General features: G+C 37.4%; 1 protein-coding gene across 3 annotated transcripts in view; it reads right to left on the reverse strand.

Moving 5' to 3' along the window:
- Positions 1–5,724, reverse strand: part of LOC117414048 (SLIT-ROBO Rho GTPase-activating protein 3) — an 85,393-nt gene extending 79,669 nt beyond the window's left edge. For 2 of the 3 annotated variants that reach the window (XM_058999595.1, XM_058999594.1), the window contains exon 1: positions 5,106–5,722. In XM_058999595.1, the coding sequence (XP_058855578.1) occupies positions 5,106–5,172 (67 nt within the window). In that variant the 5' untranslated portion in view covers positions 5,173–5,722. Of the gene's footprint in view, positions 1–5,105 lie in introns of all 3 variants that reach the window. The other variant, XM_058999596.1, reaches the window with a different exon arrangement.
- Positions 5,725–17,417: the final 11,693 nt, after the last annotated feature.

Genomic DNA, 17,417 nt, shown 5'->3' on the forward strand with positions numbered 1-17,417 from the left:
AATGCAAATAAATGTTGGTTTTCATGCCCAGTACACAACTTTTTTTTATATCCATCTTCTTCTAATTCTGCAAATATTATTTAGTCCACTCCCAGTCCATTTTTTAACATAATTCAATTGTACAGTGTTTCTATATACTGAGGTCTTTTTATTAAATTTGTATACAGCGTTGCATTGATGTGGTTTGAAACTGCCATGTAGAGTTCTAATAAAGCCTCAGATACTTTGCACATTGAAGAAGCAGGCACAGTTTTATCTTGCACTTGTAAAGCTGTGGTCAGGGACTTTCGCGATGGCTTGCAACACTTGGTATTATTGCGATTTCATCTTGAGTCTCTAAAGTTGAACCGCATTTTACAGCGTATGAAGAAGCAGAAACAAAGTACTGTATTATTCTTACACCCGAAGAAAAGAAAACGGAAAGAGACTTTGCCCTGAGCACGTCTGCATAGATGCTCTGTCGTGTTAAGATCCCTTTCCACATAGTCCAGTCCCTAAAGTTACAGCATCCTCCATCAAGGCTGACTGTATCATGTCCTCATACACAATTTATATCACTTTACTGTGGAGATTTATAGCATGCCTTTTTTTACAGGGAAGGTGAATTTATCTATGTATCTGTAACAGAAAAAAATGCACATTTAATTGATTGGCCAAATATTTTAATATATTCAAAAATGAATAAGTATTTCAAAGGGAGATTTTAATGTCAAGTTGATATCTTGTATCGAGGGAAAACAGAACACAATGCTTTTAACTTTGATATCAAATCTCGCCATTACTGTGCGCATACAAATGTTTTAACCCTAATTTGTAACCCACAGAAAAACACACATATAAAGTTTATATGTGGGTCAATATAATGTTACATTTAAATAAATAAATAAATGTGACACAACTACTCTTGATATTTAAATGCTTCAGTGTTGGGCATTGCAGGGGGCCAGATTTAGTCTGGCTCCTCTCAAGCTGCTTATCCCATAACAAACTCCCAACTGTCCAAGAAGGGATATCCAGGAAGGCTTCCCGCTCCAGTCAGTCTGCATAATTGAATTGAAGTGTCATCCAGTAAATCAGATGCAGCACAATATAGTGCAACGTTGTAGCAATCATGACAGTCCCCAATGCGGAAAAAGTATTCTCTTGAGGTAATGAAAAACAAACGCTCCATCTAGTTATTCTCCATTGGTAGTAAGTGGATAACAATGTGCTAAAAATGTTCCATCCCCAGTTATTTTGCATTTATTTATCAGTCTCAATACTTGGTGAAGGGTAGCACTTCATGACGGACACATTTACTTACAAACCACACTGCTTGCAGTTTTTTGTAAAATTTGGTTTGTATAACACAACAGCCATCTGCAAGAAGTACAAGTAGCTGGGAAATGCAAAAAGTCAGTCGTAGTAATAGCTTGTCTTTAAGCTCAGCCGTGGTTTGTACTATCTACATAATGTATTATTCCACTGCAATTAAATAGTAGACACATATGACAGTGAGGCAATATAACATCTTTAATATGCTCTGTTAAACCACAGAGATGATTGATACATATGATACAATTGAAAGATTAGCAAGTGCTACTTTCCTGCGTGTTAATAGTGCTTCCTGCATGATTGCAAGCTAATGTAAAAGCTGAAAAATGGAACCAGGTTAAAAAAAAAACAGAAACTGGCTTTATTTAACACAGCCAAGTTTGTCTTCTTGCAAATACCAGCCTAAAGACCAATGGAAAATGAATATACAAAACCCTCTTAAAGCCCATGGAAAATTCCATCAACCACAGATAACAACAGCATATATTGCACATGCAGGAAACACCACTAAAACAAAGAACTCATACACTGTAGATGAATATCTTTATATATGTATTTGCATATCTTCAAATTAATTAAAGACCCAAGTGCTTTACTAAAATGAAATAGGCTCTCATTGTACTGTTACGGACAATATCAGTTGGTTTTTTTGGGGTTTTTTTGGTTTTTTTTACAAACCTGTAACAAAGCCCATTTTGAAATGGGTTTATCCCATTTAGTAAGTTGCCCTAACCTTTGTCTCTATATGCACAACAGAACTTGTACACTGTCTTATGCTGAATTGTAACACGGGGTATATCCGAGACCTCACTGGAAATTGATTTTTTAATAACTCTGTGCTGTTCACAGTTGTAAAAAAAAACAAAAAAACATATGAACTGTTTTTCCACATTCTATGCATACACTTCTCATTGCTGGGATCGAGGGTTATTAAAAGGGGTATTATTACCTCAACTTCTCCTCAGCTGCTTGGCTGGAATTCCTAAATTAAGCAGCCAGAGATCCCAGACTGCCAGCTGAGCCAACGCTAAGGGAAATATTACTTCAGATAATGCGTGAAATATGTATTGGCCACTTATAAACCAGATCAAAGATCACAATTACTCAAGGTTATGTACATTTATGTTTATACTATTTTTGAGTAGCATCCAAGGGTATCTGCAGTAGGTACTGAGTTTTAAATAGATTTTGAAGGAGTAACCTTATAAAAGTATCAAATGGTGTGCAAATAGTTAATGCTACTGTAACAGTGCATTATATTATCACCCATTGTCTTCAGTACAAATATTGTAGACCAAGGTCCCCCAAGTATCAAGAGGAATGGCTTGGATTGAACTGATATGTATTGCACGTATTATTGACTTGTTTCATGTTCATTAGCTTTCCATTTCTACTAAATACAATTAAGCCTCCACTGAAACAAGACAATAACCAGATTAACCAGACCTGTCTTCTGCTTTCCTCCCTTGACCTGCCTTTATTGGCATACCTCGGGCAGTTTTTTTTTATCTGTGTACTAACAAGATGAAGGAAAACTGACCTGGTTTCCATTGCCATCTCATTTTTCCAGCTCTGGAATCGTTTCTATATGGACATACATCTCTTATGGTTGTGCAAGTTAACAGACCTTGGAACCATTTCAGCTTAAGTGCTAGCAGTCTCGGGGGGGGGGGGGGGGGGAAATGTGACTATTCTAACCAGATGCTTATATGTGCAATACCACGGGTCTTCCAAATGAGGCTGTTTGCACATCTGACAACCTACTGCTGTTGTGCTACACAAACAACAGGAATGGGTGTCCTCCTTCTACAGTGAACGAGTAGGGTATTGGATCTCAGTGTGTATGAAGAGATTAGATTCATGAATTAAAACAATACAGTTATCCAGGAGGTCAATGATCAGAAAAAGCCAGCACAAATGTATAAGCTCATGTATCACATTTTGTATTGCACGTTTTTAAAAATGCATTCATGTCCCTTTCAATAATCTGCACAGCGACAATCCCACTTGTAAACTGGAGTTTTCCTGTCATTTGTTCCATCCCAGCATGACATTCAAATCAATTCAATCTTTTTCCGCGCCTTCTGCATGCAATACAAGACAGTTCAGAATACAATATAGCATTACCACCTCTGTGTAAAGGACTCTGCAAGTAAATATAGGGGATTGTGTTTTGAGAGTATAATAGTGTCATAATTATCCTTTAAATATTTCGATTTGGGATTCTCTTGTTAATAACTGGTTCTCCTAGTCAATAGGGTGTGCTGACTGCTTGCTTGAACTGATCATAACTCAACTGGCTACCACCACGGTTTATATCTGTGCTGTAACCCTTAGGCTGTATGGTGCCTCTAAAGAGTGGCTGTCATTTCTCATGAGGGGCCCGCCACTGGCAGCACACCAAAGCAAGAGTGATCGTGCCCTTAATCTTGATTCTGTCCTCATTGCTGACGAATTTCTAGAGCTTCTGTACCTCTTTGACAGGCACCCTCTTTCAGGAAGGATGCTCCTGCGTGGGATTAAATGTGGCCCATGTATTATATTTCGTATATCTTCCCACCCCTTGAATTTGGGTTTATCCATTTGAGTGTCACAAGTACTTTCTAATTTTTGACAATTAAAGATTCTGAATCTTTGAAGGGAATCCCCATGGCTATAAGGCACTAAGTAGTACTGTAACATGTACTTCTGTACAAAGTTACTGTAGCCCAAACATTGCACAATACAGAAGTTTATTTAAATAACACTGCAGTACAATAGTGGTACTTTTCCCTCTGGTTCACTTAATACTAGAATTTTACAAGGGGGGGTCCTTGAAAAATAACATACACTGCTATAATTTAGTTAAGTATGTTAAAAAAAAAACAAAAAAAAAACACAAGACCAATCTTCTCAGACAGGGGAAAGTTTGTATTAAAATGCTGCTTTTGTTCTGATTATTGTATTCCATCATTCTTGCTGGCAACTACAAAGGCTTAAAGCATAAACAATGGAACACAATTACAAAGCCCCCTTTCAGATCCACCCATCTGTCTGTGTGCTGAACCTCTGATAGAAACTGATCGACACTGCAACAACCATTCTCCCCAGCAACAAAGCAGCACAATGCTACTCAGTGAAATGACACAAAACAAGCAGCAACAAGACAGACCCACACATTAGAGGTGAAAAAATGATGATCAGCATCCAAACTAGCAGGCAGTCATAACTGTCTAGTAACAATTGAAATTACTGATGCTAACAGTGTACTTTAATAAGCACCTATATTTGACAATTGGGAACATTTGAGGTGTTTCTGGAAGGAGGGAACGTTTTACTGATAAGGAGTAGTGTTTTCTACTGCAGTAACATATTGCCAACCACAGTTTTCTTAACATAACACTGGCATATGTTTCCAAAATAATAGTTCAGCAAATCATTCACCAAATGGGCAAAGTCTATATATGTATCCGAGACAGAATGAGTCACAGATCTCCTATCAAAGGTTCTCCTTATCATGAAGGCTGAGCGATCTAAGTACGGTACCTTATGAACGACATGCAACTGTCAACACGTTCGTCGCGGGCGTACACCATGGAAATGACATTCCCGAGTCAACCTCATTCTTCCACTTCACACCGCTGCAATGCAGCTTTACCATACCATACAGCGGCACAGACCATTTGTAGAGTCTGCACTGTCCTACTTCAAACTACAGGTTACCTACTCTTGCATTTTCACAATAAGAGGAAGCATGCTGGAGAGATAGGGGAGAAAAGAACGATCATAAAGCGCTATTAAACACAACCAACCTTTCACTTGAGTCTCGTACTCTGTTGTGATCTCCTTGTCCTTCTTGTATTTGGTTTGAGATGACATGATTGATTCCAGAGATCGGAAGGCTACGATGCGACTCCTAAGAAGTTATCCTAGGTTGGTTCGCTTCTGCTAGATTAACTGGACGTTTAGTCGGTTCTACAGCTCCCAAGACTGAATTGTTATAATTATTAATACTAGAAAGCACAAATCCTTTTTTTTTTTTTCCTTTTAAATTCACCTTTTGGATGTCACTCCCGTGTTTGCCAAATAAGATGCGTTTCAAGTAAAACTTTGCAGAGATTTTTTTTTATTTCATGGAAATCTATAACAACAGTATATTATTTGAGGTCGCAAAGCAATGCTAGTGCTATGAAAAACAAGGGCTCCTCCTAATAACGTGCCATCAGCAGCAGCCTACTAGTGGAAGCTTCTTGAACGATTTCACCCAAGAAAACAGTCAGATTGCGAAAGATCCCACGTTATGCATCCTTCCATTCTTGGTGCATTTTATTTCAGTGTGCATAGCTAAAATGAGAACTATGAAGGCGCAGAACAATCGCTGTGATTCATCTGAATAGCTCTGTGCACACTGAAGATTTTTTTGCTGCAGGGTGAATTGAGAGAGACGTCACAACACGCTCCTCCCATATTTCTTTTTTTATTTTCTTTTTATAATCACAGACACATTGTAGCCACAGGCGTACTCAGGCAAAGGAGCGAACGAAGTTAGTTGTGTGTACTGTACAAACAGGTGAAGGACAGTTAAAAAACCATAGGGGAGTGGACGACCCCAACCAGCTATTCCGGTTAAAATGTATTGTGTGCAACATTGCTGGACTTAAAATCTAAACTTAACTGGCAAATTACAACATGCTATATGATTAATGTAAACCTGTACTCCGTGTAAATAAGTAGACTGGTTGCAGGTTTTGGCCTTATATAATACCTTTTCCACGTGGCGTGTACATGTGAGTGCTGATTGTAAAACCTATTTTAAAACATGATGGTTTAACAAAACTAAAAAGGCAAAGTAGAGCATTAACAGATCTTATTTGACAGGGGCTGCTGGAGTGGTTTAGCCTCCCCAGATGGGGTCTGAACTTCCCAGATGGGGCTGCCGAAAATAGCCTGCATTTATTGAACTTCTTTTTATATACTACATGCATTATAAATAGTGTGCTTTTAACAGGTACACCTGACGTTCATAAGCAAGTAATAGCCAACAGGTGCAGTCTAGGGAGCTGAAGATACCTTCATGATCACAGTCATATTGGTTCCTACATTGTGATAGCTAAACCCATGCAGGGTTGTGCCAGTCAGACAGTTTAGATTATGTCAAAAAAAAGGGAAAGGACAACAATTAAGGCACTTTTTTTTGGTTACAAAACAGGGTTAATAAATGTTGGTAGATTCACAAATCTTGCCATACTGTAATATATTATGCCCTAAACAAAATCTAATCTAAACACATGAAAAATAATAATTCCAATAGTTTCACTTACCAATATCAATGTGCACAAGTTAAATCATACCTGCACATACATATACCAAATATGATTGATACAAATACATTTTTCAGTTTAGTGCTAAAGCATGTACAGCCATGTCATCTTTCATCAGTTCCATTTTAAACTCCACCTCAGGTTATTAGGCCACTCTACCCCTTTTATTGGGCATGGAAACAGCTAATCCTGTTTAAAATGCTCAAGGCAAACCTGGTTTCTAATAATTTACATGAAGGATTTTTTAAATGTATTTTTATTTATTTGTTAGAACACACAATTGCTTATGTTGTTTTGATTTGTTGTGCATACATGTCTAATTAAAGACCAAAGTGGTCTAACATTTTCACACATGGGTATACTGTTTCTATATAACTGATTAGTGACCAGAAATTACACCCAGCAGTTTTCATGCAGGTTAGGATATAAATGACCAATCCTGAGGTTTTCTAATACATTTGTACACTACTGTATATTTTTATAATCCCTGTACACTGACGAGAAATACAAAGTTTGTTAATGAGACACTTCCAGTGTTATAAATGGTTAAAGAACACAGTAAACTCTGTCCAAACTGTAACTATAGCAACCTCACCACTCCAGTAATGCTAATACACATTACTTCCATGGCAGTGGCCTCCATCGCAGCTCTGGAAGCAGACGTAATGTTTGCTTGAAGCAACTCTTCAAGAAAAGAAAATTCCCTTGCCTGTTCATGTCTGACCTTCTGCATTAATGAGTTTGGACACAGAGTAATTTCAGATATACTTGATATGCATGGCCAGTGGTCTTTCAGTGTAGAAGATGGTGTTGGTACACACATTGTGTGTGATCAGCCCTCCAGGCACTCAACTGTGAATTGAATGGGCTTGTATGCAGGGTAAATAGTATCTGCTGTCCATCAAGCCTGGCTTCATCTGCCGCAGCACTCCATTTTTGCAGTACTCCATTTTTCTGGCTTAACATGGTTCAAATATAGTCCCTCAGCCAATTGCAGTTGCTGGCTTGCTCCTTATGGTGATTGAATTGCCAATTACTATACAACAACCGGACACTACTCTTCCATGGTTTTCTATGGAGCTCAGTTGTGTTGTTATTACGTACACTACAGTATAGAACTACAGGGGGGAAAAAAGCACTGCGTACTTTAAAAACACTTCACAGGGATGCTCAAACCCGACTCTTTCAGGACTACAATGATTATTTCAAACAAACAGAGGCAAATAAATACATAACTTCAATGCCAGTAACCCTTAAATACACTTTACAAAAATGCATCCTTAGCTTTAGCTCTCTACTATGTAATTCACATTGTCACTTTTTTTGTCTTCCTCCATCAGATTGCCTCAGTTAATTATTCCTCCATTACCTTTCCTGACAGCTATTATTCTCTAGATCTTCTGCAAAACCACATGTTTATCTTTCAGAATTGTTTCTGGAACTGTGCATTCATGCTATTTCAAACTTCAGTGTTGGGGGTTCTTTTGCACTTGAAATCTGGGTATTAATTGTGTTTTGGATATCTTGAGCAGGCAGTCACTGATAATTGTGGGTCACACTGTGATTTCCTTCAAAATAATTAAACACTGCCCTAGGTATGGTCTCCAGATGCTGATGCAGCACAAGATAAAATAAGCAGCATATTTAAGGTTATGCAAGCCAGCCTCAAACAGGCTGCTACCTGTTTTCCTGTATTCAGAACAAAAAATTATCCCCTTAAGTCATTTAAAGTGATGAAACATGTGCTCACTCAATTATCTTGTGATTGTAAGAGCTACTTTTACAACCAAAGACGACCCATGTTTAATTCATCACAGACCATACAGTATTTAATTAAGCATTAAAGCACAGCAAGGAGGTCTCGCACAGCAAGCACAGACCACCAAGGATGAGTTAAAGGCCACAGGGGAAGTTGACTAAAATGTATACAGTAGGTTAAAAACGTTGGTTTGCACCAGAATTCTCAATTCACAAATAATGCAACCATAACTTTGCCCTCAATCAGTCTAGTGTAAAAAGATACTCACTTTAGGTATCAGTATACACAGTCAGTAGATCCAGAATGAGTAACTATTGTGAAATCATTGTGACATAAATACAATCTACTTAAAACGGTGCTGCTCCAATTTAACATCATTCACTTTCATATGAAATCCCTTCTGTCATGTGGCATCTAAAGTTCCTAGGGAGACACTCTATATAAAATGGGCTTAGGCTACTCCTTTTTATAACTGTACAGTCACTGGGTAGACTTTTCTGAATCAGAAATGTTTGCCTGAGGCATGAAATGATGGAATTTGGAAAAAAACAAGTTCCTGAAATTGTTCTTCTGTTAAAAATAAATAAATAAATAAATATAGTGCAGTAATAAATCTATAGTATTTTAGAACAATGACTTCCTTGTCATTTTTATGTGTTTAATTTCATGTCCTGTGTCTGGATCAGACCTCGGTATTTGTGAAAATATCAATAGCAAAGCAAACAATTTAGATTTACAGTAATAGTTTTTGAGTAAAGGAGAACCGAGTCTACTTTATTTCTTCAGATTTTTCACTGTATTGAATATAACACACGCATGCGCACACACACACACACACACACACACACACACACACACACACACACACACAAAGCCAGAGAGATACTTTATCAGATTTGCAAATACATTTTCTGTTATGTCCATGCTTTGGTACCATATCTTTTTCCACTATTACAACCCAATTAAATCCATTATGCTACCTTTATCTAATTCAAGGAAACCTGAATAACTGGTCACCAAAGTGAATCAATATTTGTGACAGCTTAAGGCTGGTTGTAGGAGGCTGCTTGGTTCAAGTTACTGAGAGACTTTTACTGCACAGTATGTCCCTAAATCCATGACTCCTTGAGGCACATAGTCACATAAGTGGTTTACAACTGTGATACAAACATTGTTTGCCATATTTGTGTATTACACCACTATATACCCAGTTGGAAATATTCCACAGTTTATTTAACAAACCATGTCTATTATCATGGTTGTGGTTTCTTGGAATGGGGCACTATCACTTGAATCCACCTGTGATAGAAAGTATCTGTGCTGAATATGCTGTAGCCTGCATGTAGGCCTCAGGGTACCCTCTGAGGCACTTTGAAGGCTTTCCCTTTTTTGTTTACAACAAAAAGTCAGTGAAGCCCACCTCCTTCTCCCCTCATTGCTAGGCATCTCAGGGAAAAAAAAGCCTGGGAAACTATGACTTCACTGTTTTTAAGGCACAAAGCTTCATTGTCCTGATTCTCAGTAATTCATTCTTAAGGCCTCAGTGTGAGCCAGCTAACTTAGCACCAAATACATACACAGTGAAAAGAATGCTAGAAGCAAGGGTTCAGTCTGCACCCTTACAGCCAAAGAAAAAGAGTTCAATGGAGGCGGATTATGAGAAAAGAAAAAAAGATTTTTAAATCAACAGGGAAGCCAGATATATTTTGGTTTTGGTTGTTGACGTGTAATTATTACTTAATACTTATTTTGCGTTTTATTTTCTTCCGTAATTTTCCGCAACACTCATTAGTGCTTTTTTTAGTAATACTTAGTGGTATTTAAAATAAAGTGGAACAAACTTTGCTTTAAATGTTTAGAAAGATCTATGGATTGTAGGAAGGGCAGAGACTGCCAGAGTGTGTTTTGACATGACATGGGTGCTAAAACACAGGTTTTATTTATTAAAAGTAAGGACATTAAGTGGTCTCGACAGGAACTTTGCATATCATACGGGCAGGTTTACAGATGTCTTTTTCCCTCCCTTTTTCCCAATGTGATGCTAAGTAAAAAAATGGTATAATTTCCTCAGTCGGGAGTTTAAAATGAAGACATGGACATGGAGACTGCAGGGACCAGTGGTTAGAGCTAAGAGTTGTGAGCAGTGAGGGCAAAGGTTTGAATACCTAGCATGACCTCTGATTCACGACATAACCCTTGGCAACTCCTCAAACCTGCCCAACATTAACAATTCAAAAAGAAAGATCTGGGTCTCAGTTGTGTTGTTGTGGCTAAAGCATTGAATATATATATATATATATATATATTTTTTTTTTAAAACACCCAAGCCCCCCTTTTGTATTGATGTCTATAAAATGACGATAAGGTATATAGACTTTCAATTAACAGCATACTATACATAACACACAGCCAGCACAGCACTCAGTGCCTCAAGGGTTCACACGATGTGTTAACAATTTCAGCAACATGAGCTTGTCTTTTGTCCTTGTAAAACAGCTTTCATTTGTGGAATAATTACATAAACAATGGCTAATTCATCTAAAAAATAATAATAAAAAAACCCAATAAAGACAGTGATGTAAAAAAAAAAAAGATTTACTGTGACAATGTACTGTATTTTACATTTATTCTCAAGAGCTACAGATAGAACCTGAGGTCAAAACTCGTTGACAATATAATGGTCTGTGTGCCACCCTCAATAATGATGCTCAGCACCCCCAAGCTAACAGTGTAGTGACCCTGGCTGCTGTGCGTGCTTCTGGAATGTGTGTTTGCCTTGTTAATAACATTTTCAGGCAGGGAACCTTGGACCAGGTCAGCTGGAACAAATTTAAAAATGAGCATGTGTCAACATCAGGAGCTTTTACATTTGTAATATTCAATAGCAAATCAGTAACACCTGATACAGCTGGAACAGGGACAATTGTTCTGAAGATATTTTAATACATATTCCTAAATATTTTCCTAACAATGCAAAGACACGCATATACTCACACACTTTCCAGCAATGTTTAATCTCTCCAGTTAATGTCAGTAAAGTGGATATGATACTCATTCCATTCACTAAGAAAGCCTTTGCCACATGGAATGGAAGATGCACGTGACTTCAGAGGATTCTCTGCAGCTCACATTAAATCTGACAAAAGCTATCCTAAAGTATTTTAAAGAAACTGTAGGGATTTTGATTACAAGTATTTTTTTTACTACACCATATAATAAATTAACTAAAGCTGTTTTTAAGACATTATTTATTTTAAAATCAGAAACATTACAGCCGTTTCGTATTCGATTTGTAACATTTAGCAAATTCAGGAGAATTTAAGCATTTAATAGTTAGTCTTGTAACATGCAGTTTTTGTTAATTTTTTGTGCAAAAGCTTAGTGAGTCTAGTACATCATAGGGCCTGATTCAATTAACTGTAATACTGGGAAAAAGCATTTTAGGAAAACATAAATGTATGCAAAAAACAAAGCAAATGTGAGGTGACTTATATTTTGATTCGATTAACACATCATCGATATTGAATCAAAGTAAAAATGAATCCACATGCTCTCTCTGTTTATTTAATGAAGTTTCATTTTCCTGAAAACCCTTCACCAGTTGTGGAAGATATTTATTCAGCCAAGAACAGATGCATATTCCGGCTTAAATCCCCAGCAGTCTTAACATTTAGAAAATCTATTAGTGGAGCAATGTGATGCATTCTGACCCAACCCTTGTGTTCTTGGAATTGTGTTTGCCAGAAGGGACACTAACCATAAGGGCTGTGGTCTATGGTAAAGCACAGGAGATGCTCCGATGTATACAGGTTTTGAACATTTGGAAAATACATTCATAAAGGCTATTTACTTTAGTTGTAATTGGGCTGCAAATTGAATGAGCAGAATATCAAGACCTACCCTTGCTTAACAAATTCTATTGTATTTTGGTTTTAATTTAAAACCAGACTTCGATGAATGAAGAGATGATTATGATTTATGAAAACCGAAGAAAAACTAATTACAGGTTTAAAGCATGGTTACAAAATATATACAAGTTTAAGAGCTAAACAAATTTTATAATTACAGACCTTTATTTGTTTTTGCATTTAAAACAACCAAACAGCTCGATGAAAATCTATGTATGCAAAAGTCATTCAGCAATTTTAATAGTTCCTGGTTCATAGCAGTAGAACTTAAAAAAAAAAAAAAAGGTCTCACATCTGGATTTCAGATGAAGCATGTGAGGAATGGATAATTCAATGTTGCAATAAAGTGGGCTCAGTTTATGATTTTATTTTTCCAATTATATCAAAGGAACATTACGAGTCATCTTGGAAATGCAGTAACTGCCTGCAATTCTACCTTCCAGAACAGGTACATTAACTTACTGCTCTACAGCCATTTACTGCTGAGACTATTCACTAAAATAACCATATGCTTAGATTGGGAAGCTCTTCAGCAACAGTAGCTTCATTAAAAGAAAACACACTTCTAATGTCCCTCATATGACTGATTTATTCAATAAGGAAATTAAATTATTTAACAACAAAATGCTAAAACTCTCTGTTGCAAGCCAGTTTCAATCAGTCATCTTACTAGTAACATACTTTGACAGAGAGCTGATATTGATAGTGGGCACTGGAATGCTTCTGGAAGGCCTCTCGGAATGAACCATTGTGAAAAACACACTTTACTGCAAATGTCCAGATTTTACCTTAAAGTTTTATTCAAAATAATCATTCCATGCTGTTTGTAGAATTTGTTTTAGTTTTTTTTCCAAAAGCCAGGCCTCTGGGAAAATTAGCCTGCTGCGACAACTAGCCCTTTCAAATCGTATCTATTTTATTTATTAATAATTTGTCTCATCATTGAACTTTGAATCTTTTAGCATTTATCTGTTCCAAGACATCTAAAAGAAATAATCCAGTAAGTTATTTTGCTTAGTCATATTAATCACTTTTAAGCTAACCTTTGTAAAGGAGAGAGCCACCTGAGACTCAAGTCAACCTGTGCCATGTAGGCTGTGGTTGATCCTTCAGTGTTGAAGAGGACAGGGGAGGGTAACAGAAGAACAATAAAGCCAGATGTACCAGGACCAACTCCATTTCTCCCTGACATACAGCAGTGTTGGAAGGGATTATTGAACCTTCAGGCTTAGGCTAATGAGCTGCTAGGCTGAGAGCTAAAGTTCTGAGTGGTATTGATAAATTATAATAACAAGAAGAATCCCGAAACAGCTCCTTCTTTTGATCAGTGACGGGTGTATTATATTGTCTCTGCTGGCAGTCTTTTTGAAGAAGGAGGGGGGCCATGGGCAGTGTTCAGTGTGGACATAAAATGATTGTTTGCAATCATAACCCTTGGCAACGAACAACACATTGAGTTGGAACACCTCTTCAGAACTTCTGGAGGAGGCTGAAGCAGAACAACAGAAGTGGCAAATGAATAAACCCATAACAGCATTGATTGGCTCTGTTGCAATATGTGTGGCCAGGAAGTTTATACAGTTGACAAAAAAGTTGGCAATTGGAGTGCTGTTTTCTACAGTTAAACACAAGTCTTGGAAAATGTATAGTGTTCTTACTTGGAGTGGGATTCTAGATGATAAATGACATGTTGTTTAAAGCAGTGACCCATTTCTCTAAGAATGGTAAAGCTTCACAGCATTCCCCTCACCATATTCGTGAGACAAGATACAATGAATCAAAGATGCCACACTATTATTAAAATAAATCTGTGAATCTTTCAAAGCCAGTTCAGTGTTGTGCATTGCATTAAACAGATACCACCTAGATAATGAAGACAGCTATACCATCAAGGCATTACATATCATTAGCAGTACACCTTTTGTTTCAAATAGGCTACAGATTACAGTATTTCAAAATCCAGCTCCAAGCTTCCCCACTGCAGAGTGCAATTGGTTGGGTCTAAAACAGTAAACCAGTGTTATTTCTCTACTCTTTACATACAGACTTCTTGTTGCAGCAGGATTCTAATTTGTGCACATATTATGCACCAGGTATTACGACCCCGCATGAAACTTAAAACCCCTTTAAATGGTGTCAGATGGCACCCCAGTACTGCACAGGAAGTGACTCTATGGTGCTGTGGAAATTACAAGGGACTGGCAAGAAAGGTGTTAATGCTTATGAAAAGCAGAACAGTTTATTAAAATGACCACACTTGATCAAGGACTGTAGTACCCGGCTTTGAACTCAGTATTAAGCCAGAACTTTAATAGTAGTAATATTGTATGTAATATACTTCCATATACTAACAGCGTATGGTGTTTATAATATAAATGAATACAGTACAGTATGTTAAATACAGTGTAAGGGAGGTCATTGTGTTTTGTGGAAAATAAAAACACCAGTGCCCCCAAAATGACAGCAGGACAGCAGTTTCTTTTGGCAGAAAATAATACTTTGTGAACTCATGTCCCTGCCAAAAATAATTTATAACTCTGGCTAGCTCTAGCTGTTTTCGTAATTATAAACATAACAGCAGCCATTAAACACAGAAGGCACTTCAGAGAGAGAGAGAGAGAGAGAGAGAGAGAGAGAGAGAGAGAGAGAGAGAGAGAGAGAGAGAGAGAGAGAGAGAGAGAGTCAAATAAGCAAGTCCGATAAGGGTTTCTGTACGAGCGTGAAGTCAAGAGTCAGAGCACATGTGTGGTGTCTGGCAGTCATTGGCATGAGCGGCCGCCAGGGTTTCAGAATAAACATGAGGGAGTGTAAGTCATGGGTTACAGAGCACATTGGCAGCTCAAAGGACTGTTTCAGCTGAGAGCAACAACCATTCCCATCTGGACTCCAGATACAAGTCATGTGACCAAAAAGGTTGAGCTTTTTTTACTCTTTAAACAAATTGGCTTTGGGAGTTTTCTCCCAACCAGCTTTGAGGTTGTACTGAAAGGGCCTTGGGATCTGCAGTATAATCTTCCCTTGTGTAAGTGCTATAGATCTGCCATTCACTTTTATTGGGGTTTCAAATCCTGCTACAGACACAGTTCACTGGCACTGCCACAGAATGACTCATCAAGTCACACCCAGCACAGAAGCAGCACAACCTGCATTTTTGAAAAGGTCCAGAATCTTATGTAAGGTAAGCTATGGCACTTGTTAAAGAACAGCTGTAACTGGAGGGCATGTCACATGTACATGAAGACAATAGTGCTTAATTATACAAACCTTGCGGTCTCAGATTGGATCCATTCTGAAGACTCTTATCTCTTTGTACGCTCTTTGTATGAAAGCCCTATTGTAAACAGTATAGAGTATGCCATGTCAACTCTATAGATGACAGTGAGATTGCTGTGGATTTTCAGACAAACCATAAAACTGTGTTGACACCGTATTGCCTTCTTTAGGAAATCAATAATGAAGCATGTTGTAGGTGGTACGCAGTTCAACCGTAGACCTTACAAAGGTGGTAAAGTTGCCCTCATTGACGTGGCTTTTTAGGAAGCCAAAACCACACATGACAACAACAAAAATCTACCAGCAAAACAAATTGTATACCATATATTATTTTCAAAACAGAATCATTTATCTGCTAGTTGCACATGATTTTGCCACCTGTGCTTTAATGAATTAAAAACGATTGCTTTACTTGGTCCAGTAACTTTCTGCACATGTATAGTGAGTCAGTTATTATATAACCTTTAGTGTATACTGATATCATGGCCAGTATTTAGCAGGTGGGACTACAATATGCTAATGTCAGTCTGTTTTCTGTTATTTTATACATTTGGCTCACAGACTGGTTCAAGCAAGCCCTACAAATGCAATGCCTAGATATTCAGATAGAGCCCCCGTAGGGTACTTTCACTACAAACAAGAGTTCAAATAATGTACAAGAACCTAATTCATTGTATACTAGACACCAAAAGCATTTAGTACCAGCGAGCAACGATTGGTTGGTGCCAGGAGCACCATAGCAACTTAAAACCTCCTCATTGAGGGGTTATTATTGCTCATGTACGTGTATGTGACAAAATGTCTCTCCATCAGGATACAGAACCTTCCATATACAGGACCAACACTTGAGGGTGCTTTCTCAATATTGGTACCCATTAACCTGGCACACTTAAGTAAGCATTAACACTCAGATGTTCCCTTTCTTTGAACTTTAGACTGGCACTCTAAGGGAAACATGGCCAGCTTCTACATATTTATACTATTGTCTTTAATGAGTAGTCATCTCTTGCTTTGAATTAGTTAAAAACACAGGATGATGGAACACCATGACAGGGGACAGAACCCTAGGTCTGGTTTGATTCTTCAGTAATGAAAAATGACTTGGTTGTAAAAAACCAGCGGAATTCTTGGAAATCTCTCATAATCTATTCCAATTTGCTTTATTGGTAATTAAAAGGTTTAAATCCTGGCTTAGTGAATCATGAGTTTGCAAAGTTTAAAAACAGACATGTTAATGAAGTTACTGTCAAGGTTTGATTTGCAAAACTCTAATTTAGCCAAATTTTCTAATTGCCAGAGTACACTTATGGCTGCATTACTTTGATTAAAAAAAGGGTTGGTTTACTGTTTTATTATATGAAACAACAACAAGAAGTTTCACTGTAAATCATAATTAAGTCTTTGAAATGTGTTCTAATAGCAAATCAAACCGTGCACTTCATCCTGCCTGCTCAATTGAGTCAGCCTTGTGGAGTGCAGCACGTGGCCCTTCAAGCAATATTTTACATGAATTATATTGTAATCTTCCAAAAGAAGCCTGTGGGCTGGATGAGTAGGATTTTCTTTACATAAAAATGTAATAATGCCATAGTTTCAATTTTATTGCGCTATGATTATTATTTTTTTTTATATGCCTTCAGTAAATCGATGGTGTAATCAGGTTACTTAGTATGTTTGTTCATTTTCCTATTTAGATGAATAATTATTTTCTGCCTGTCACATTTATTAAACATGAGCTTGTTACATTTGTAACTAAAATTAGCTGTTTGTTCTACTGCATATTACCTTATTATAATGACCACATACTGTAGGATGAGCGGGGTTGTCTTTCTCTGCAATGGATTAAAAATCAGATCATTCCAA

Source organism: Acipenser ruthenus, chromosome 25, assembly GCF_902713425.1.
Source record: "Acipenser ruthenus chromosome 25, fAciRut3.2 maternal haplotype, whole genome shotgun sequence".
Taxonomy (NCBI): domain Eukaryota; kingdom Metazoa; phylum Chordata; class Actinopteri; order Acipenseriformes; family Acipenseridae; genus Acipenser; species Acipenser ruthenus.